At 37.1% G+C, this 25,266-nt stretch overlaps 1 protein-coding gene across 2 annotated transcripts in view; it reads right to left on the bottom strand.

Annotated features, from left to right (window-relative positions):
• Positions 1-13,979: 13,979 nt before the first annotated feature.
• The window catches only part of C1galt1 (core 1 synthase, glycoprotein-N-acetylgalactosamine 3-beta-galactosyltransferase 1), a 35,950-nt gene continuing 24,663 nt past the window's right edge, over positions 13,980-25,266 (bottom strand). For both annotated transcript variants that reach the window (XM_052173227.1, XM_052173226.1), the window contains exons 3-4: positions 23,231-23,898; positions 13,980-18,640 (exon numbers count right to left, since the gene is read on the bottom strand). In XM_052173227.1, coding sequence (XP_052029187.1) covers positions 18,437-18,640; positions 23,231-23,898 — 872 coding nt within the window. In that variant the 3' untranslated portion in view covers positions 13,980-18,436. The remainder of the gene's footprint in view (positions 18,641-23,230; positions 23,899-25,266) is intronic.

Raw genomic sequence — 25,266 nt, 5'->3', positions numbered from 1 at the left:
ATTTGTGATTGCACGTTGAAATATAAGATCACAAAGCAGGTTTTGATAGTGTCCTGCTCCCAACTTTATACAGTTTGCTTTGTTTTGAACCCTCAGACTCAGGTGAAACTCCTGTGCCGTGGCTCTCACTGATTCTCCCAGCATCTGGGAGGCATCTTTCCATGGGGCAGGTTTATGGTAGGATTTGTCTTCGCAGGCTGATTGGGTCTAAGCATGAAAACACACATGGGCTCAAGGACTAACCTGGTAAAGATGGTGATTTCCACTGTTTATCTTATAAATTGATGGTCTCATGTCTAACTTATGCTCACTTTAGAAGGGTGATTTCACTCAGGCTTGCGACTGACTCTCCCTCTTTTACTTTTTAATTAACTTGTGTGTGTATGTGTGTGTGTGTGTGTGTGTGTGTGTGTGTGTGTGTGTAGCGGAGGTGAGAGGGCCAGTGAGCTAGGCATGGCTTTGTCAGCTTCAGTGTGACACAGGCTTTATGACATTTAAATGGTCAGATTACTGGGAGATTTTTTTTTCTAACAGGGAACATAAATCCAGACTGCAGAGCACATTTCTCTGAAATAGCAAATGTTTTCCTTGTTGGCTTCCCAGGGTGAGGTCAGATTGTCAGCAGGAATGAGGGGAGGGATGAGAGGACATCTTCGCTGCCCTTAGTGGGCAATTAGCTCACTATCTGAAGATGTGGTACCTGGCCTGTTTCTGTAGCCAGACAGATGAGCGGCTACTCAACTATCTGATACTCTAGGAACAGATGGTGAAGAAAGCTGGGTGCCAACCTGGTGCAGAGCGCTTGGTGCCTCTCATAAGGGGTCTCTGGACTCTCCTCCACTCTTTCTGGAATCTTCTGGAAAAAATGGTTTTCCCCCAGGGGCAAGCAAGATACAGGATTAAGTCGCCAGTTGAAGACAGCATGTCACCCATGTGGCTGGTACCAGAAGGACAACCTGGGAGCTAGATGAGACAGCAACCTCTGTCTGGGTACAGATGACATTGGCACTTTCTCAGGTCAACACTGTTAGTGGCATTTTTGGTAGGAATATTGGAACGATTTTCATGGAATGCCCCAGTATACGACATAGCCATGTGTACTGCCTGTACAAAAATATCTGACAACTATTGTCCTGAGTATGAAAACAGTGTGGTATTACAGAAGAAACAGGCAGGGAACAGCAGAATGCAGTTCATATATGCTCTTAAAATATAAAGTTATATATGATACTAGTGTTTTAAAATAAATTTTGAAAAACTGACTAACAAAATCTTTTGAAAGAAATAAGTAGCCATTTTCTAAAATCTTTCCCTAAATTTCCTAAGTTTAGAGGAGAGGAAGAAAAATATAAACATACAAAATCACATACCCATGAGTAATGGAAGGAAACATGAGAATTGTTTTTCTGAGAATTCAATTCATAAGTACACTGAATTTATACAATTTCTCTCCATTCCCCTTCCCCCTCCACTGCCCTAGGATTCACGACCTCCTCTTTTCTAATTACTGTTACATATGTATACAACCTACTGAGTCCATTTTGTGTTGGCTGTTTTAAGGGCTGAGTACTTGGGATTGACAAACTTGTCGTCCCTGGAAAAGACTGGTTCTCCCTCTCTTAGTATCCACTGACTACCCATCATAGGAGTGGGTCCTTGTGAAGTTTCTCCATTCTTGTTAGTACTCTGACTGATATGATCAGTGATCAGCTATTATTTAGGTGGCCATATTGTGAGATTCAACTTCTCTGTAGTGTCTAGAAGTGATACTGTCTAGACACTATCTTGTAGCAGGCTTCCTGATCTTTTAGTTCTTATGATCTTTCAGTCCCCAACCCCAACCATGCTCCCTGAGCCTTAGGTATAGGGGATGTATTATAGATATACAAATTGGGCTTAGGTAACTTACACTCAGTTATTCTCCACATTCTGACTAGTTGTGGATCTTCATAGTAGCCTTCTTCTCCTATAAAAAGAAGCTTTTTTGATGCAAGGTGAGGGCTACACTTACCCAGGGGTATGTGTATAATATAGTCACACATTTTACTGCTCTAGAAAAAGGGTAGTAGTTTCTCCTCTAGGGTCCATGAGTTCTCCAGTCATGTGTAGGATTTCTATCCATTCCCCTTCCCTTCCACTACCCTAGGATTTATAACCTCTTCTCCTTTAATTACTATTGCATATGTATACAACCTACTGAGCCCATTTTGGGTTGGCCTGTACACAAAGTTTTTAGAGCAGAACACTTGGAATTGGCAAACGTATCTAGGTTTACAGTACCAGGTACGAACTGTACTAAGTTCCATTAGACAGATGTTGGTTCCCCTCAAGAAATAAGCACCATTATCACACCATTAGGTGCATCTTGCCTAGAAGGTCATTGTTGTAGTACACAGGCTTAAAAGCTGGTTAGGACTGCTGGTAGTTTTATTTTTGGCAGCTTGGAACTCACCTTCTGGTACTGTGGGAGTTAGACCTCAGGAAGGAGGGTCCCAGGTCAGCACCAGCTTGGCCCCTCCAGATCTTGTGTCTAGACTGTATGGTGGCATCAGCTATAGGGTCTCGCCTTTCCTTTCTCTGGTCTATATGATGGTATGGTGTGTGGAAGCTCAAATCTAAATTTTCTGAAATAGAAAACCTGTTTGAGGGGTCACTGCCATCATAAAGAAGCTGTGTGAGCTAGACAATTTTGTTGCTAGATTTGTTCAAAATTTGTGCGCTAGATAAATCTGGAAGAGAATAAAGTAGGGATTATATATTAGCCTCAAAACTTTCCTAAGAGTGACAGGGTCTCACCATTCATGTCTATGCATATATATTTCATATTATATATATGTATTTCATATTATTTATCATGCAAAATGGAACATAAGACATCCATACCTTGCCCACACAGGGCACAACAACCCCCCCCTACATAATTTACAAGCCAATCACATAATTTTTTTTCAAGTCCTGACAAAGGAAGTCTGTAGAAGAGAGCAGAGCAGTGTGCTGAATGGAACTTCTGAAGAAGAAGGGATTCTGACAAGACACATGTCTAAGAGTCAGCAAAAGGAGGTTCCTAGGCTGAAGAGAGTGAGCCAGGAAGGGCAGCCACTTCACGTCATGTTCTTTGTCATTCCCAAGGGCCTGGGAGTCAGATGCCTCAAACTGAACCTTTAATGGCCACTTTCCAGACCTTTCGCAATAAGCACTATTTATTTTCAACTGCTGTAAAAACTTACTACAAACTCAGAGACCTAAAACAACAAAAATTTATTTGCTCATAGTTCTGGAATTTGAAAACATGAAATTAATGTGTTGGCATGGTCGCATTGTCTCCAAAAGCCCTCGATGGAATCCCATCTCTTCTGGCATCTAGTGGCTCCTAGCATTCTTGGCTTGTGGGAGCTTATCGTCACTCTGGACTCTGTAGGCATATGGCCTTCTCTGTTCCTCTCAGTGTGAAGACGACTGTCCTTCTCTCCTCTCTTGAAGGACATCAAAATTATCTCATTTTGTGAGCTTTAGTTAAATACCCCAGCAAATAGATGCAACTAGAAAATATCCTGAGTGAGGAAATTCAGACCCAAAAGGATGCATGCATGCATGGTATATACTCACTTATAAGTGGATATTAGCCATAAAGGACAGGATAACCACACTATCGTCAACAAACCTAATGAAGCCAAATAACAAGGAAGGTCAAGGAAGGATGATTGAATCTTTCTTAGAAGGGGAAATAAAATAGATATAAGAAGTAAATGAGGGAGGGAACTGTGGGGGGAGGAAATGGGGGGAAGATCTGGGTGAAAGAGTTCTGAGAGGAGAGGGGGGGGGATGAAACTTCAATGTAAACTGAATAAATAATTTTTAAAAAATGTCTATAGCTATTCTGTAGGGTAGGCAGGCCATGCCACCAAACAGGCATAAGAGCCAGTGAGGAGTCTTCCCTCTGCCATTTGCACCAGGGAGCCGTGCAGCTCCATAGCCTTCAGCGCACAGCTCACCAGGAGAGAGTGATCTCCCGCAGCATTTTCACTTTTGAGCACAGAGGTGAGAGCTCCTACTTCCCTCTGGAGGGGAACAACTGGAAGCACACAGGCCATACAGCTGGGACAGAGGACTTCAGGTTGCCATTTGCACCAGGGAGCCAGGCGGCTCCACAGCCTTCTGTGCACAGACCCTGCCAGAAGAGAGTTTGTTTCCCAGGAGTACAGACACGGGCTTACAGGCCCACAGGAAGTACAAGCTCCAGCCAGAGACAGCAAGACCAACTAGCACCAGAGATAACCAGATGGCCAAAGGCAAGCACAAGAACCCTATCAACAGAAACCAAGGCTACGTGGTAACATTAGAACCTAGTTCTCCCATCATAGCAAGTTCTGGATACCCCAACACACTGGAAAAGCAAGAGTTAGATTTAAACTCTCATGATGCTGATAGAGGACATCAAGAAGGCATTAAATAATTCCCTTAAAGAAATACAGGAGAACATGGGTCAACAGGCAGAAGCCCTTAAAGAGGAAACACAAAAATCCCTGAAAGAATTAGAGGAAAACACACAAAATCAAGTGAAGGAACTGAACAAAGCCATCCAGGATCTAAAAATGGAAGTAGAAACAATAAATCACAAAGTGAGACATCTCTGGAGATAGAAAACCTTGGAAAGAATTCAGGAGTCATAGATACAAGCATCAACAACAGAATACAAGGGAGAGAAGAAAGAACCTCAGGTGCTGAAGATACCATAGAAAACATTAACTCAACAGTCAAAGAAAATGCAAAATGCATAAAGCTGGTAACTCAAGGCATACAAGAACTCCAGGACACAATGAATAGACCAAACCTAAGGATTACAGGTGTAGAAGTGAGTGAAGATTTCCAACTTAAAGGGCCAATAAATATCTTCAACAAAATTATAGAAGAAAACTTCCCTAACCTAAAGAAAGAGATGCCCATGAACATACAAGAAGCCTACAGAACTCCAAACAGATTGGACCAGACCAGAAAGTCCTTCTGGCACATAATAATCAAAACACCAAATGCACTAAACAAAGAGAGAATATTAAAAGCAGTAAGGGAAAAGGGCAAGTAACTTATAAAGGCAGACCTAACAGAATCACACTAGACTTCTCACTAGAGACGATGAAAGCTAGAAGATCCTGGGCAGATCTCATACAGACCCTAAGAGAACACAAATGCCAGCCCAGACTACTGTACCCAGCAAAACTCTCAATCACCATAGATGGAGAAACCAAGATATTCCATGATAAACCCAAATTTATACAATATCTTCTTACAAATCCAGCCCTACAAGGGATAACTGCTGGAAAATGCCAACACAAGGAGAGAAACGACACCCTAGAAAAAGCAAGAAAGTAATCTTCTTCCAACAAACCTAAAAGAAGGTAATCACACAAACATAAAAATAACATAAAAAATAACAGGAAGCAACAATCACTCTTCCTTAGTATCTCTTAACATCAATGGACTCAATTCCCCAATAATAAAACATAGACTAACAGAAATATTTTTCATGTAAGTCTTCTATTTTATCAGAAAATGTTTGTAATTCCCCTTTCAATTAATTTAGTAATGTTTTTATGTGCATTATTTTTCATGATAATCTTTAATTTTAACATGTTTATATATATTTCTTCTAGTTTATCAGAAATGTTTTCCACGTAAATCTCTGATTTTATCACAAAATGTTTTTAATTCTACCTTCAATTAATTTAGAAAGGTTTTTTTATGCCTACCTTTTATCTATATAATTTTTCATGTAATAGTCAATTTTAACGTGTTTTTCTATATATTTCTTCAAATTTATCAGGAATATTTTCTATGTGAATCTTCAATTTTATCAGAAAATGTTTATAATTCCACTTTCAATCAACTTAGGAAAACTTTTATGCCTACCATTATTATATCTATATAAAATTTCCCATGATAATCTTCAATTTTAAAATGTTTTTCTACATTTTTTACAATTTTATCAAAATATTGTTCACATAAATCTTCAATTCTATCATAAAATGTTTCTACTTCATTTTTCAATTAATTTAGCAATCTTTTTTATGTCTATCACTTTACTCTTCAATTTTCCATGAAAATTGTCCATTTTAACGTGTTTTTCTATATATCTCTTCTATTTTATCAGAAATATTTTCCATGTAAATCTTCAATTTTATCATAAAATGTTTTTAATTCCTTTTTCAATAAAAGAACATGCTTTTCAAAAAAAAATCTCTGTGGCTGCTCTTTACTACAGATACAACACCCATGACTGAGGGCCAGGAGTTCCTTTCTCCCCTTAAATCTTTACTATCAAAATAAAATTTAAAACAAACAAACAAACAAAAAACCCCCAAAACTTTAAAACATGACAATTAACCCCCTTCTAATTCTAATAGCATCCATGTGTGCGGGAGGGGCACACACGTGTCTGTATGTGCATTTTCACATGTCTGAGTTCTGTAGTCAAGTTATACTTTCCTTTTTAAATTTGTTATCTGTTGTTCCATGTTCTGTGTTATCTTCATGTTTGCCTTTTAATAGTTAATAGGCTTATATTTTTAGTTGTTTTCATAATTTTAGGACCATTTATTTAGCATATTCTCTTCCTCGTTCTTGAGAGATATACTTCACAAAATTTCTAACTTCTTAAAGCTCAAAGCAATTAGGGCCGCCTTCTCTATCTTTCATTTTTTCATTTTTTTTAAAAGTCAAGATTTATAATCGTGTTGTGCTATCTTAATTTTGTACGGAAATACTGGGACAATCAGCACACACCCTTTCAGCATTTGTCCTCTCCTCTTGTTTTAAAAGGGCATCATCAACCAGTTTTCATAGCTGTGTTTCTTGACTCTTCTTGCTTGCCTTCAGTTTGGCTTTCCTGGATGTTGCTATGGAGAACTCGAAAGGCAGTCTGCTATTCCTCTGTCTACTCCTTCCTTCCACAGATGTGACTTGGATCTGTTACTGTTAGATCCCAGATCACACTCTAGGTCAATCTGTAGGATCTCAAGAACTCTATCTTAAATATATGTATAATAGTAGTGTTACCTATATATTTAGACTACTGTTCTACTGCTATGTATGCATAATAGATTCTGAAACTAGTTTTAGATAGTAAAATTCTATTGCTTGAATTTTAATTCTTGAACCTCAATATCTAATTTTTTTTAAATAGTTGACCTCAACATTTACTAAATAGATTTACTGGCCCATTTGGTGGGGGGGGGGGGGGGATGCTGCCAGGGAATATGTAAAAGGTAACACAATTTACTTTTGGGATGGTGGCTAATTTCTTGATTTACACTTGTCTGTGTTTTGAGAAAACTGACACAAAGGAAAGGGACACATTTAAAATATTTTAAAAGAAAGCATTTCTTAGACAGACTTCACCTCTCAGTCTTAATAGCTTGGATGGGCTGATGGATTTATGTTGGAGAGGAAGAATTCCCCTCTCTGGGCATCCAGATTCAGGGTGGTTCGTAAGCTAATGCTTTCTTTGCAGTGCTAGGTTATGGTATAGAAGACACTGAGTGCCTCAGAGGGAGAGTTTTCATAGAGGGAGAGTCAGACACAGTTACCACTGGGTATGGGGTGCTGCTCAAGGGCCTTCCTTATACTCTGTTTTAATGTTTTCCATGCAGCATCTGGTTCTTTCAGTTCTGCCTTCTTAAGTGCTTTCCAGTTAGACTTCTTCCTTTCCAATTTGCATCACTTTGACCTCCTTATGTTGTTGAATTGCCCGAGCTAGTACCTCAAGTACAATATTGAAAAGATAAGGAGAGAGGGGGCAGCCCTGTCTAGTCCCTGATTTTAGTGGGATTGCTTCAAGTTTCTCTCCATTTAGTTTGATGTTGGCTACCGGTTTGCTGTATATTGCTTTTACTATGTTTAGGTATGGGCCTTGAATTCCTGTTCTTTCCAAGACTTTAAGCATGAAAGGGTGTTGAATTTTGTCAAATGCTTTTTCAGCATCCAATGAAATGACCATGTGGTTTTTTTCTTTGAGTTTGTTTATGTAGTGGATTGCATCATTATTTGCAGTTGACATGATAGTCTACCTAAGTGACCCAAAAAAACTCCACTAGAGAACTCCTACAGCTGATAAACAACTTCAGCAAAGTGGCAGGTTATAAAACCAACACAAGCAAATCAGTGGCCTTCCTATACTCAAAGGATAAGCAGGCTGAGAAAGAAATTAGGGAAATGACCCCCTTCACAATAGCCACAAACAGTATAAAGTATCTTGGGGTGACTCTTACCAAACATGTGAAAGATCTGTATGACAAGAACTTCAAGACTCTGAAGAAGGAAATGGAAGAAGACCTCAAAAAATGGGGAAAACCTCCCATGCTCATGGATCGGCAGAATCAATATAGTTAAAATGGCCATTTTGCCAAAAGCAATATACAGATTCAATGCAATACCCATCAAAATCCTAACTCAATTCTTCACAGAGTTAGAAAGAGCAATTAACAAATTCATCTGGAATAACAAAAAACCCAGGATAGCTAAAACTATTCTCAGCAACGAAAGAAATTCTGGGGGAATCAGTATCCCTGACCTCAAGCAATACGACAGAGCAATAGTGAATCACGGTATGCACTCACTAATAAGTGGTTATTAACCTAGAAAACTGGAATACCCAAAACATAATCCACACATCAAATGAGATACAAGAAGAAAGGAGGAGTGGCCCCTGGTTCTGGAAAGACTCAGTGAAACAGTATTCGGCAAAACCAGAACGGGGAAGTGGGAAGGGGTGGGAGGGAGGACAGGGGAAGAGAAGGGACTATCGGGGAGTGGGGGGGCTAGAAAAGGGGAAATCATTTGAAATGTAAATAAATTATATCGAATAAAAAAAAAAGCAAGTATAAAACAAAACAAAACAAAACAAACAAACAAAAAGAAAACTGCATGGTATTGGTACAGTGACAGGCAGGAGGATCAATGGAACAGGATTGAAGATCCTGAAATGAACCCACACACCTATGGCCACTTGATCCTTGACAAAAGGGCTGAAAACATCCAATGGAAAAAAGATAGCCTTTTCAACAAATGGTGCTGGTTCAACTGGAGGTCAGCATGCAGAAGAATGCGAATTGATCCATCCTTGTCTCCTTGTACTAAGCTCAAATCCAAATGGATCAAGGACCTCCACATAAAGCCAGACACTCTGAAGCTAATAGAAAAGAAACTGGGGAAGACCCTTGAGGACATCGGTACAGGGAGAAAATTTCTGAACAGAACACCAATAGCGTATGCTCTAAGATCAAGAATTGACAAATGGGACCTCATAAAATTACAAAGTTTCTGTACGGCAAAGGACACCATCAAAATGACAAATCGGCAACCAACAAATTGGGAAAAGATCTTCACCAATCCTACATCAGATAAAGGGCTAATATCCAATATATATAAAGAACTCAAGAAGTTAGACTCCAGAAAACCAAACAACCCTATTAAAAAATGGGGGTACAGAGTTAAACAGGGAATTCTCACCTGAAGAACTTCGGATGGCAGAGAAGCATCTTAAAAAATGTTCAACTTCATTAGTCATTAGGGAAATGCAAATCAAAACAACCCTGAGATTTCACCTTACACCAGTCAGAATGGCTAAGATTAAAAATTCAGGAGACAGCAGGTGTTGGAGAGGGTGTGGAGAAAAAGGAAGACTTCTCCACTGCTGGTGGGGTTGTAAATTGGTACAACCACTCTGGAAATCAGTCTGGCGGTTCCTCCGAAAACTGGGCACCTCACTTCCAGAAGATCCTGCTATACCACTCCTGGGCATATACCCAGAGGATTCCCCACCATGTAATAAGGATACATGCTCTACTATGTTCATAGCAGCCCTATTTATAATTGCCAGATGCTGGAAAGAACCCAGGTATCCCTCAACAGAAGAGTGGATGCAAAAAATGTGGTATATCTGCACAATGGAGTACTATTCAGCCATTAGAAACAATGAATTCATGAAATTCTTAGGCAAATGGATGTAGCTAGAAAACATCATACTAAGTGAGGTAACCCAGACTCAAAAGGTGACTCATGGTATGCACTCACTAATAAGTGGTTATTAACCTAGAAAACTGGAATACCCCAAACATAATCCATACATCAAATGAGGTACAAGAAGAAAGGAGGAGTGGCCCCTTGTTCTGGAAAGACTCAGTGAAGCAGTATAGGGCAAAACCAGAACGGGGAAGTGGGAAGGGGTGGGTGGGAGGACAGGGGGAGAGAAGGGGGTTTATGGGACTTTCGGGGAGTGGGGGCTAGAAAAGGGGAAATCATTTGAAATGTAAATAAAAAATATATCGAATAAAAAATAATAAAATAAAAACAAATAAAAAAAACATGATCGTTGAATAAAGCTACAAAGGTAAGGAGAGGCAAGCATGTAGTAATATCTCAAAAGAGTTCTAGTTAATGTTTAGCAGCAACTTTGCAGTCTGCTGAAAAAAAAAAAGTGCTTTCCAGTTAGCAAAGAAAATACTAGGTTCTGGTCTCTGAGATTCTTTACTATGTCTCATTTCCAACTGAGGAAATACAATAGAGAAAACTACTGCTGCCAAAAAGCTCTTGTCTTTCAATGAATTTTAAAGATGCTCTGCTATCATTGGATGAATAACCCAAATGAGTTGTTGCCCAATCACTAACCTCATTGCACTCTTAGGTCACTCAAACTTGTTGGCTTCTGTTCAATTGTTTGCGATATTCGTACAAACTTTCCCTTCTGCATTCTGTGGTCTTTTAGAAAACACCTTATTTTAGACATGGCAGGGTGTAAAATCTGGGCTAAAGAGATCACCACAGGAGGAGTTAGGAAGAGTTACAAACTATTAGATAATCTGTGAGAGACAAAACTGAAGCTATGACTAAATTTCACACAACTGAGAGTGAATTTATTTTTATTTTTAAAGGACTTAGAATATAATTAAGCATGTACCAATTCTCTGTTGGGTGAAGTAGGGCACTTTTCTGCCCTGGGTACTAACAAGGCACTGGGTGTCCCTACCAGTGTACCAAGACCAGCAGATACTCTCAGTGAACTCTTGTTCACCAGGACATATACTATACTAGACTGTGATTCTAGTTTAGGCAAGAATTTTGATGCAGCATTTTATTAGTAAAATAGTTTAGATCCTATATGTTGACTTTCCAAGTGCTAATGTACCAACGTCATATCAAAACATATATAAAGCATAAATGTACACATACATAAAGTACAATGAAACAAAAAATGGACAAAAATATTCTCACCAACCACTAGACTATAGCAGCACTATGGAACATGGATGACAAGGAAGAAACTTCTGACTGTATTGATCTTGGATGGCTGTATGGAAGAGATCAGGTTCATTAAGTAAAGCCCAGACAATAAAAGTGGACACAGTCATTGCATAGAACTTACCAGGCAAAAATAAGACAAACATGCTCAACTGGCCAAGAGTTATCTTTCCTCATTGCTTCTTTTTAAACCTTACAGTATACAGTAGCAATAACTGACCTATTTTATTGACATGTTGAAATGTTGATCCTGCTATGTGTCATTCATATAGACTTGGATAAATTACTTCATCTATAAACAGGTTATGGCCACTGCCAAGATTATGATTAAAAATTCACTCAACAGAATAATATAAAGTAGCCAGCACATTCACTGTGTTGATGTATATAGTCATAGTGTATTTAGCTATCTTTAAGTTATTTTCATTTTATACCTCATAAAAAGTGAGATCTCTGAGACCACCCCCCCCCCCCAAATCATTTACCTATTAAACAACTCAGTTCTTTTTTAAGTAGGCACTCAAATACTTGTTAAAATATTTGACTGGAAGCTGTTAAATATTTGGTTAGTAAGTATCAATACGTAATAAGGGGATATTGATGGGACCAGGTTGTGGAGGATCACAGATCTTAAACTACACTGTGCTTCAAGACGTGGTAATGGAACTAGGCCTGGTGCCACAAGCTTATAATTCTAACTCCTTGGGAGACTGGGACATGAGAGCACAAATTCAAACCCTGTCTAGACTACATAGTGAATGTGTGTGTGTGTGTGTTGTGTCTGTGTGTGTGCCAGAAGTCATCTCTGAGGTCAATTATTCTAAGAACATACTTTCACCTCATTGAGAAAGCGGTTTATATTCAGCATGAAAAAGGCAAGAGTTTTAATGAGAAATGAAATCATTAAAACAACTATACCCATACTTATGGTGGTTTGAAAGAGAATGGCTCTGAAAGCTTGTATGTTTGAATGTTTCATCCCAGTTGATGGAAATGTTAGTGAAGGATTAGGAGGGTGTGGCCTTGTTAGACGTGTGTCACTGGGAGTGGGTTCTGAGATTTCAAAAGACTCCTGCAAGATTACTAGAGTTCTGCTTCTGTTGTGCTAGGAAATGTTTGTGAGCCCTCAAAAGACTACCGAGAAGCCGAATACAATGGAATCACATTAGGGTCTCTTTATTCAGGCTTGAGTTGGGCTCCCCATCAACCCTGACACAAGCAGAAAGGTGGAGCCCTGAGCCTAGATTTAGGCAAACATTTATAGAAACAAGAAAGCGGGATCTAGCCTGGTACACATCTGTTTGTGGGGTCATTATGGCCTTTAACATAATTGGCTGGTGCTGGGAACTAAACCATAAACTTAATTTTTGCCTTTCTCCTGATTGGTGGCTGTTAGGAAGTGAAGTGTCAGGGGTGGGCTTGTATCCTGGAGGTGCAGATTTGTTGGGGAAACTGGTGTTAGACGCAGGTCTTGTTGGCAGATAGCTGGAAACCGATAGGTACCTGCAGTTAGTTAGCTTGAGTTCAGCCTTAGGTCAGGTTCTCTGAGATGGAGTCTGACTCCAAAAGATTTGGTCTCTCACTTCATGGTGGTAGATTAAGATGTGAGTTTTCTGCTGTTCCTGTTACCATGCCTTTGCTCTCTGCCGTTATGGACTCTAACCAGCTGTATGTAGACGTTTGAATGAGAATGGCCCCATTGGTTCCCAGTTGGTGGAACTGTTTGGGAGGAACTAGGTATGGTTTTGTTGGAAGTTGATGTGTCACAAGGGTGGGCTCTGAGGTTTCAAAGATGTATGACGTTCCCAGTGTTCTGTCTCCTACATTTGGATTAAGATGTGAGGACTCAGCTGTTCCTGCCACCTTGTCTTTGTTCCATCATGGCCTCTCTCTAAAACCAGAAGCCCACTTGCCAAGTTTTATGAGTTAACTTGTTCATTTGTATCAACTACCTAGGTAGAATATTGAGTCAATTTTGATTTATATCCTAAATATACCAGATCAATCTAATATTACCAGACTTGAGCACCAGATGAACTATAAATGCCAATTATCCCAGCCTATCATCGTATTTCAGTGAGCTCATACCCAAGCCCAAAGCATGCTTAAGCAAATATGGCAGCCTGTTTTTATATACCAAGAACAAAGAACTTCAAAGACATAACTTCAGAAATTCACAACATGTCCATCTTTCAGGTCAAGGTTACCTTCTCACAATTCTTTGAGGCACCACTCAGAAAACTGCTGTTTTATTTTCCTAATATCACTTCCCTTGTTAAATGTTCATTCTGATGAATTTCCTGGCTCTAGAATGACACACTGGATGACAGTGAGCCTATATGTCCTGCTTGCAACTGTATTTCTAGCTGATTCTTGGCACAATTATTTATTGAATAAACAGATTCCTCAGTTTATAGGAAAGGTAAAAATAAGACAGCAGTCTTTCTTCTCCCCTTTTCGGTCTCTCATTATCCTGCCCCTCTCTCCACTACCCTTCTCTGTAGGACTGTAGTGAGTAGATATTCTAATTTTAAACATGCATCATTCTAAGTCACATGTGGGATATTTTGTTGCCTTATATAACATATACTCTAGAACAATTATGAAAGCTTATAAAAAAAGAAAAGGCTTTGATAGAAAAATCCCCCAAACCATCCCCTTATGACAGTTAAAAAACAGGCAGACAAAGCAATTTTTGAACATGGTAATTTATTTTATGCAGTTGTTTGAATCAATTGTTTAAAAATTCTCAAAAGGCACTTTAAAAAACATTTAAAAATACATTTTTCTGACTTAATGGTGATCACTTAAAATAAGCAAGTCACCAGACATTTTTAAACCCTTCATTGACACTATTACTTTAAATAATTTTTAAATTCCAAAACACAAACATTCACTGTATAATACAACACACTGCTTAGCAGTAAGATTAGTTTCCCTCTAATAATACACTTCATGTAGATCATTAATTTATAGAGCCCTGCAAGTTACTCAAACTTAATTAATGTAACTGAAAACCCAAAAGAGGTAAGGGAGTTGAAATGAAGTGCATTCAACTCTGATGCTGCTTTTACAGTTGCTTCTCTAAAGAGAATCTGTACAAAGTTCTCATTTCCACTGGTGTTAAGATTTTGATACAGTTCTGATATATAACTGTAAGTCATCTTTAATCAATAGAGGTTACATTAGTGTAACATATACCACAGCTTGTCTCCCATATTCCTCATGATTTTTTCTATAAGTTGTAATACAAAACAATAGAAATAAAGGCACTGTTTGCCTTTTGCTTTTAAGAGGAGGGTAAATAACTTTGCTGTCTTAATTACAGATGTAGAATTCTTTTAGGTTGTACAAGTTCAATTAGGGCAAGTAGCCTGAAAGCTAGCAGACTATTGTTGGATTGAGTCTCATGGGAAACCTGTGCTAGGTATAAAACCATCATAAATGATAAACATTCTGATCACCCAAATCAACTGCAAGAAGACAGCACTCCAAGTAGCTAGAAGTTAAGCGTAAAGGAACTATCAAAAACAGAATGAAACTGAAAGTGCAAGAACAAAGCTAGGTAGGATCTGACAAACCAAGTGGGGATGTCTTTCAAGTATAACAGGGCCTTAATCTAGCAATACAGCTTGACAGGCTAAGAGTGTAAAAAAAGAACAAAACAAAACAAACCTCAAGAAACAACTATGAAAACAACAAGTTAGCAAACACTGTAATGCTCAAACCCAATTACCACATTCAAGACATAGAATGAAGTAGTCAGTGATTTATTTTTGAATCCTTTTATAGTAACAAAACTGATCCTCTGAAATTTAGATATGTTCAAACAGTCAAAACTCTGGGGCAAAAACCTGCTTTGTATTTATGAACTACCCACTAGAAAAGCAAACATATTAATAGATAACATGACTTTATTAAAAGTCTTGACTTGAAACCACTCTACAATCAATTATTCATATGACAGAGATCTTTATCTAAGATAGTGAATTAATCATTTCACCATAAAATTTTGTTTAATGTGCTCTACCAATTATTTGGGAGAAATTTTTTGCTTCATTAGATCATAGGATAGGTACATAGGGTTTAAAAGTGGCAAAACTTAGACTGATAGTATAAATTAGCAGAAAATACTTGGCATATTATAAGTAGCATTTTTCTATTTCTATTGCAAATTTCAGTAACTAGTGGACATTTTCATGATATTCATTTACATATGTTTTAGTGAAATCATATGTACATATTAGTACTCACTGAACCTTTTCTACTAGTGTGAAATGACTAAATTTGTAGAATTATAGATTTTTAAGGTCCTGGTAATAGCCATTATAGAGAAGTAAAGAATTTTGCCCAACCCAATGATGCACAGACTCTTTAAATTTTACAGGATTTTATTTTTAATATAGTATGATTCTGGACTACACTGATTTAAAACATGTTTCAGAGTCTTTGAAAAATGCCTCTCTCCTGGGCAGAAATCCTGAGTGTGTTCCAAAGACTATTTGCACCAAAATCATGTAGGTAAACAGGCAATGGTTCTCAAATAGAATTAGTAAAATTACTTTTTCAAACCAAACTGTCTTGGAGTTTCTGACTTAGGTCCAGGTTGGGGTGAGCTCTCAGCAGTGCTTTACTAATTCTCATTAGAAGGTATCTGCTAAGAATGCATACTCCAGGACCCCATGCTAAACCTCAAACCTTGAGATCCATCTCAATAAACTTATAGCTGGAGTATGAGAATCACAATTTAACAATCAACATACCCATTTAGCTGTTTGACCAATTTTGACTTTTACTGGCCAATAGTTCCAGAAGTTACGTACTATTCATACATGTGTGTGTGTGTGTGTGTGTGTGTGTGTAATTCCACATATTCATATGACTAAGCCTAAGGCTAACATAATACAAACAACACACAGGTTTTGATTATAGATCCCAGCCTTCTTACTTACTAGCTTTGTGACAGTGGAAACATTACTTGAATTCTTTGAGCCTCAGCCTCCTCACCTATGATATGGGACTAACACCCAATTTATGAGGATTAACACAAATGTAGAGTAAGAGCAATATCTGGCATACACTAGGCATTAGATAAATACCACATATTCTGTATTATAAGAAATGTGCAAGACATTTCCTTTAGATCTGATTTGATAATTTCATTCATCTTAATTAAATTATTTACCCTCCAAGGTAACAGAATAAGACCTTATACTTAAAATCATGCCCTTTTCTGAGCCAGACAGTGTTCTAATAAGCTTATGTATATTCATTTCTATAATCCTCATTAAAGTCCTGTGAGGTAGGTAGTATCATTATCCCTAATGTATAGATGAGGAAATGGAGGCCCAGAGAAATTAAGTAAGTTGTTCAAGGTTACGTAGTGATGGAGGAGGACTAAAAGCTGGGCTGTCTGACTTTGCAGCCCAGGTTCATTGCAGCCTTCATTTCCTATGAAGACATGTTAAGGATTTTGTATGATTAGGATTAATCATTTACTCTGCTAGTAAAGAAGAGTAGCACATATGGAATACAGACAAATTCATATCCAAATCATGGTAAAGAGCTGTACAAAAAGAGACTAAAAGCCTAGGATATTGGTAGATGGCACCACCATAAGAAGCTAAACCAAATGAAATTTGTAAACTTGACTTTGTATTTTTATTACAGGGACAGAGTGACCCATAACTAGTGAATGAAATAAATATCCTGTAACGTATATCATCTGTAAAGGTTATGGTTTTGGCACAATAAGTATAAATTATATTTATTATTGGGCCAAGCTATAGATTCAGTGGTATACTATTCAGGCGAAATTAACATAATGAAATGTAAATCTTTAACAATTAGAAATAATTTTATGGGAAATCTGTCAAATCTGCTCTACATTCAGTATTGATGATGGCAAAACCAAGTTAGGGTTCTATCCTTTCAGAAGCTCTTAAGCAGCCAGTGACGTTAGAGTGATAAAGATTGCTTCTGGTGGTGGTCGTCTGACTGGGACTCTGCTCTGTTGGAATTACTGCTGGCAAGGCTTGCTTCCAAATAAGAAGTCAGCAGGAAATATGTTGTTATTCAAAAAGTATATGATATTTTAGCTTGTTTAAGTATCCTTTACTTGTTTGTGTTTTAGATTAATTCTGGCCAAAAACTGAGTTCAAAAATATTTGCCACTGTTACCTGCCACATCAGACAAAAACATTATTTTTAAAAGTGCTTTAAACAAGTTATGAAAGGCACAAACAAGTCTCATCTCCACAGGATGAAAATAAAAGGAACAATTATGTAGTTGGGAAAGACTTCTAAATAATCAATAATTCCTGAGAGTGGTAGTAATACAAGAAAAGCTTGTCCAAACAGCATTAAATTTAATTGTTACCTACAATTACAAATGGGTGAATCTGGGAACAAAATATTTCAAAATGTATGTTTTACAGAATGCTGTCAATGCTTTGAGTAAATAAGCATTAATAGTGAAAACAGTATTCAGGGTCAAACATTTCAAAAGGAGACAATGGGACTTGGTATAAGATTGATTATATATAGAAGTATTTAATGTAGTGAAGGCCCATAAAATTGGAAATGTGGTTAATTAGCGCACTTTGGAGTAAGTGCCATTCTTCTTAAATTCTTCTGAGGAAACACTGCCAATTATAAATAATATAATCACAGAGAAGTTTTCACTCGGCAATTGGAAGGCTGGTTTGTAGCATATACATATTAGCTGGAAAACAATACTGAGCAACAGTATTTCTTTCTTTTTTTAAGGCAGATCTGTTCAGCATTGTGTTCTAACCTGCGTGGTGCAGAAGGTGATAACAAACTAATCACTCCAACTTAATGATAACAACATACACTGTCAGGAACAGTCAGAAACAGAGTCTTTCTAGCTCTTCTGTCACCATTTAAAAACACAAATTCTTCATATATATTTATTTATAATTATATATTACTGTATCAAAACACATTTTAGCAAACTTCACAGCTCTTTAAATGCTTCAGTTTATAGTCATCTGTTTGAAGGATTTCTATATGGAATGTTCACTTCAGATGAGTTCCTCACTGGGATTTCAGTGTTCCGTCAGAAAGGCAGGAGTCCTTCAGTGCAATGTAGACCATTCAACCTCAGTCCACTCATGGTCTGCTTTCAAGGGTTGCCTAATTTGATTTTTGTATCTTCCTTTTTGTTTACTTGATTAATTTCTTTTAGTATATTCTCAGGTAAGGCAGGTTGATATCTATATAAATAGCCATATGGACGAAGATGATAAACGAGGTATTCTAATTCATACATAGTTGTAGAATCAACATAGTGAAAAGAAACTGCAATATCAGAACAGCAACCAGGACCCTAAAAACCAACAGAAGGGGACATTGTTAATAAGTGGCACAGATCCCACATGTCACAAAGTCACACTAGTTTTAAAATCCTGAAGCATCAAAACTTGTGGAGAAGGCTTACCTATCTAACCCATCAGACGGTGTAAGAAGCCAACAGTTCTTTCAGTCCCTAAGTATCGAAAACCAAACCTGGAACTGTCAAAGCAACTGCAACTGAAGCTATATTTTCTTATAGCTTTATTATTATATATATATTTATATATATATATATATATTTATATATATATTATAGCTTAATCATTTAAACATTTTGATTTCTTCAAATTAAAGGGGAAGTTATTATAAAGAATAAGGCTCTACTTGCTTGACATTTTTGGTAGATGCCTAAAATATTTCTTAAATGTATTTTATAAATAAAATACGTTCACTAAACAAGAACTATAGCTGCTGGAAAGAAAACAAAGCAGTTCTTTGTGGGTCACTATAAATTACTTGAAAATCTTAAGGTTCAAGTCAAAAGAAAATCACCAGATATAAACAAATCTGACTGTTAAAACTGTTGTAACAATCAGATGCAAAGTTACACTTAAAAGTTCTGAAGGGGCTGGGATACAGCATATTAGCATGCATGAGGCCTTAGGTTCAGTACTGAAAAGAAACTATCTCATATACGCCAGTTAAGTAAGAAGATTAAAAGCCCAAGTAAGATAGTACCAAATATCCTGAATATGTAGGGGAATATTTAAGATGAGACATAACCGTCTGGCTATGTAAAGGTAGCTCAGCATTAAGAGCACTTGTTTCATAGCAGCCCTATTTATAATAGCCAGAAGCTGGAAAGAACCTAGGTGTCCTTCAACGGAGGAATGGATACAAAAAATGTGGTATATTTACACAATGGAGTACTATTCAGCCATTAGAAACAATGAATTCATGAAATTCTTAGACAAATGGATGGAGCTGGAGAACATCATACTAAGTGAGGTAAAAGATCAGTCATGGTATGCACTCACTGATAAGTGGATATTAGCCTAGAAACTTTAAATACCCAAGACATAATCCACAAATTAAATGATGTCCAAAAAGAATGGAGGAGTGGGCCCCGGTTCTGGAAAGTCTCAGTGCAAGAGTATAGGGGAATTCCAGAACAGGGAAGTGGGAAGGGGTGGATGGAGGAACAGGGGGAGGGAAGAGGGCTTATGGGACTTGCGGGGAGTGGGGACCCAGAAAAGGGGAAATCATTTGAAATGTAAATAAAAAATATATCAATAAAAAATAATAAAATAAAATAAAATATTTTCATATATATATATATATATGAAACTATATATATATAAATAAATAGCACTTGTTTTTCTGGCAGAGGACCCAGGATTTAGTTCCAAGCCCTACATACGTGGTGGCTCACAACCACCTGTAACTTCAGTACACAGACTCAACACCCTCTTCTGATCTTCTCGAGGCACCAGGCATACACACAGGCAAAACACTCACATACACAAAATGAAATAATAAAAAACAATGAAGATTAACATACAATGATTTGAGGGAGACTGTAAAAATTCACCAAGGACTCTAAAAAACAATGTTGGTCAAATCCAAAAAGAACCACCACGCAGAATTAAAATCCCGGATCCTGACCTTCCTATAGGTGATGCTCCAGGCATACAATGAGCTTGTACTTTAAAGAGTCTAAGAATTGATACTACAACAATTTAGAAAAATCTCCATCTAAACTATGCATTGTTTCAGACTAAAATTAATGCAAAAATATCTGAATTGAAGAATAAATTAGATTTAATCATTCTGAGCTAAACAATTCTGATCATTCTCTTTTATACCCTAACTTGCTAGCTAAACAATTTTGTAACCAGGTGTAGTGGCATAGCCTGGACTCATGGTACTCAGAAATTAGACAATCATTGGAGGTTCAAGGGCAGCCTCTTATCTCACAAAGAACAACAACAATCAAAACCAAACAACTACACCAAAGATTTGAAAACAAGACCAAGATCTATATTCTCAGTGATGATTACAGAGAAAAATATGTAGACTTAGAAACTTTGAAGACAATAATTCATACTACAAAGAAAAGAATTATTGAATGATAAATGAATAATGGAATTTTGGTTTCATGCTGGGTGCTTTGGAACCTTCTGATAAAGAATGGGCAATTTTAAAAGATTTTTGCAACTTCAATACTTTCATTTTTAGAATCTTCAACCTATTGGAATACATTTTTATAAGGACAATAAAATTTTGCCATCCATTTAAAAGCCACTATGATTCAAGTAGAAGACACTATATCTACTTTATTCATATAAGGCATATTGCTAAATACACCCTTTTTGTAAAGCACTCATAAAAAGAAGAAATACTGTTTATAAACTGGTAAGCATATTTTTGCTACTGTTGTACAGTCTGGAATATCTTATGCTCTTTATAAAATATTTGTATCTGGGTCTATGCATTACATGATTTATAATGAATTTGAATATATTTTTATATGGAAAGGGGTTCAGAACTTAAGAAAAAACATCAAAATCTTATTATTATAGACAGAAAATGTTCTACACCATTTGGTACCACTGACTTGGAGTGGTACCCTGAGGTGTATTATTAGTATGTTAGGACCAGAAAAAGAACTAGTAACTTGCCTAAAAGCATTACTAATCAATAGCAGAGTTATCTGAAAAGCTATGTTTTATAATCCTTTGAGTAATTCACTATAGTGGTACTCATAATAGGCATAGAGATTTTCTCCAATCAGCAGCAAAATGAATTAATTATAGCATTTTCATATATTATCACTTAGAACTCAGGTGAATGAAGCAGAGAAATCTATGTTAATAAAATTTAATGTGTAAAATTAGAAATTTGTAAGATGTCTAAGGTATAATTTGATCTTAAAAATCTATGAAACAATGCTGACTTATTTATGCACATATGTAGGAAAATATAAAAGCTTGCCATGGTAATGAATAACATTTAATTCCTGGTAGTAGTGGTTAGAGGAAAAAAATAAGAGAATTAGATATAAGGGCATACGGGCCTTGAATGTCAACCAAACTTTTATTCTGAAAATATTTGAGGCAAATGTGGCAATAGTTTCATTCTTGGAAAAGTTAAATATATACTTTTGAGACAGTTCATAGGTAATGCAACTCACTCAGTTATAATTTAATGTTTATTAAGATACAAATGTTTATTAAGAGACAATCTTGTCATTAAATACTGTCCTGGGCTATACTACACTGTAATTACAAGAAAATGAGAGACAGATCACACTCATTTTACAAATGAGGAAACAGGCTCAAAGATAAGCCAGATATTGTATATTAAGATCATCCAACTACAAAATGGAAGAACAGAATTTGAATCTAGTCTTTGTGAACCGTATTTTTTCTCTGAATAGTACAAAACTCATTGTCTAGATCTTCATATAGCTCTCTAGCCTTATCGAAAGTTTTGTTCAATGTCACCTCCTTAATCACCAAAACCGAGGTAGTCTACCTTTCTACCTTAAGTCACACTGTTTCCTTGGTTTTCTTTAGAACAATGGTTCTTCCTAATGTCCCACTCTTGAATACAGTTAAGCTATGGTGTGGTTCTCCCTGCCCTCGTGCATCATTGGCTGATACAGTCCACATGGGCAAAGGGAGCAGAGATGACAATGACGAAGGGTGAATGAGGGGAGGGGAGTTGGGAGTCCTGTGAGTATGTATGGTGAGTAAACACACCAAGACCAGCTGCGGGGAATCATATCAATTTTGCTTTGGGTGATTCAAGGTTTATAAAGTTTTAGGGGATGGTGGATAGAAACATCCAGAATAGGCAGGCTGAAGGCTTAGGGTACTAAAAGCCCTTATTACCGGGGGGAAGCATTTCAGGAATCTTAGGTGCTACCTGAGCAGGTTTCTATCAGGAGACAATAAGTTGATTCTATAATCTACCTGAGGCTACATGGTATTCCTTAGGTAGAGGAATGTGTTGGGGCTTAGAATTCCCCAGACAATCAGAGAAGGCAAAGTCCAACTACTGAAGGGTGTCTTCCATTACGCACCAAGCCTCAATGTTAGACTTCACTCTTAATTAGCAGACTTTTACCACGTGGTGATCCCTAAGCCTAAAATTATTTCGGTTGCTAATTTGTAACTAATTTTGCTAGTTATGAATCATAATGTAAATACTTTTGCAGTTAGAGGTTTGCCAAGAGTCATGACCTACAGGTTTAGAGCACTTGTCATTCTCTAAAGTCACTTCTTTATAAGTATGCCTATTTATCCTGTGCCTCCTTATGTAGAATATAAGAAAACTGTAAAACGACTGTATTAACTTTTATATGCCAATGACAGTATCCTAGTGGCTGGCCTGCAGAGGTATCAATAGATAACTAAATGACTGGCTGGGCCTCTGTTCTCATCTGCTTTGTTATACTGTTAGTATATACATAAAAAAAAAAAAAAAAAAAAAGCTCTGGTTATTGGTACTAATGAAACATGTACATATTAACTGGTCTTCTTTTTTTTTTTTTTTAATTTTCAGGTAAACAAAAGTCAGTCCCTGATATTTATATAATAATAATAACTTCTAGACTTACCTCTATAGGAGGATAATAATTGTAATTCCAGTACCAAAATGTTTTTGGCAGATAACCTTTGATTAAGTGGTGTTCTGGCACAAATGGGTGGAAGGTTTCTTTCCCCATGGTATCTCTGGAATCTCCAGCTTCTACATTTATAATTTCCATGCACCTGCCCAGGGCTAAGTCTTCGATGGAGGAACTATGCGTACATTTTTCTGTTTTAAATGCATTCACAAATCTTCTCAAGGCTTCCTTGCTTAGGACATATCCCGCTCCGCCACTCATGTATCCCTGCTTCACATAGGGCTTAAATCTTCTCCCAAAGTAAATGGGGTTTTCAGGGTTATACTTTGATAGAAGCCACCTCAGGTTGTCCACGATGACATACGTGTCATCATCTGCTTTCATAAACCAGTCAGCATCTTCTAAATAATGGTCATGTACATACTGAAAAGCTTTAATTGTTTTCCAATATAGTTGCTCTCTGCCTTCTTTGGTTTTCAATCCCACAGTAGGGAAGTCTTGATTTTCTTCTGAACTCATAAATAACACTTTATTACAACGCTGGGCCCATGTAGCTTTGACATGTTTGGCCTTTTTCTCTAGATTTTGAGGGCTTGTCATAACCCAACAAAGAATTTTAACTTTCTGATAGAGGTTCTCAGCAATGTCTGTGTTCTCATCTATCAAAAAAAAAAAATTTTAAAAGTTACCTTTACACAGATGTAAAACCCAAATAAATCACACCAAAGAAACTTCATAAATAATTTCCAAGACTCTATTTCATTATTAATAACTTTGAGAAATGGGCACAAGTTAATATGACTTGACACTCTTAATTTCCTATCAAATTATCCTTGGATCTTTGAAACATCACCAGTTCCTAAGTGCTTATTATCTGAATAGATTGAAAGTGTCAACAGCATCTGGGAAATCCCTTAGCAGTGAGGTGTATAGCAGGCCCCACCTCAGACCTACCAATTCAGACTCACATACTACCTCACATTGTCTCTCCTTGCTACTTAATACTACAATGAAAGTAGTATTTCCAAATATCCCTGGGAATTTCTCTAAATTCTAAATAAATATGTTTCTAAAAGACAGAAGAATAAAAAGGAAAACCATGCTGCTAAAGTCAGTTCATTATTTTTAAAGCCCATGAGACAACTGCTATGAATTTGTACAAATATCCTAAGGTGTTCTTGAAGACTTTCACAATAACAACAGTTTCGGTTCAAAGCAAAGGAGTTAATGTAGAGTTGAGAGTGCTTGGGCAATATTATACACCTCATTCCAAAATGCAAACCCAGTAGTTAGAAACAGTACAGAGCAGTGGGTAGAGCTGGATTCCTGAGATCATAGAGAACAGTGTTTCTGTAAGCTCCCAGTTTGTAAAGAAATAGAAGGCTCATGTCAGAATATATAGGAGCATACCAACCAGGTTTGATGAAAATGACTGATTACTAAACACAATAGTAAGCTTAGGACCTGAAACCTGGTCCAAAAGCTCCTCACCTGGGTATAAACAATTCTCAAGCTATCGGGCCCACGATGTAAACACCAATGATTTAGAGGAAGGGTACAACTAGAAGATCTAGACCAGTGCTTTTTAAAAACATACTTTTCTTCTTTGAAAGTTGTATACATTTATATAATGTATATTACTCATCCCTATCCATCCCTATGCTCTTCCAATTCCCCCTAGTGTTATACCTCTTTAGTCCCAACTTCATAACTTCATGCCCTCTTTATTTTCCCCAAAAGCAGGACTTCATTGTGCATCCCTGTTTGTCCTGGAATTCAGAGATCGGCCTACCTCAGTCTTCTGTGCGCTGGGGTTTAATGTATGTGCCACCACTGACTGGCTCCTCTTGTGTTTTTATTTTCATTAATAACTCAAGTCCAATTAGCACTGCTCATATGTCATTAATGTGTGGGCATATACCAAGGCTTTTTTTTTTAATTTAAAATTATATGTGGTGAAGGAGCAGTCTTTATTTTCAATTGCTAGAGGCCTACCTATACTTCTATAAATTATTAGAAAGCACTCG

The sequence above is a fragment of the Apodemus sylvaticus genome, chromosome 2 (genome assembly GCF_947179515.1).
Source record: "Apodemus sylvaticus chromosome 2, mApoSyl1.1, whole genome shotgun sequence".
In the NCBI taxonomy this organism is placed as follows: domain Eukaryota; kingdom Metazoa; phylum Chordata; class Mammalia; order Rodentia; family Muridae; genus Apodemus; species Apodemus sylvaticus.
This window is presented reverse-complemented; position numbering and strand designations above follow the sequence as displayed.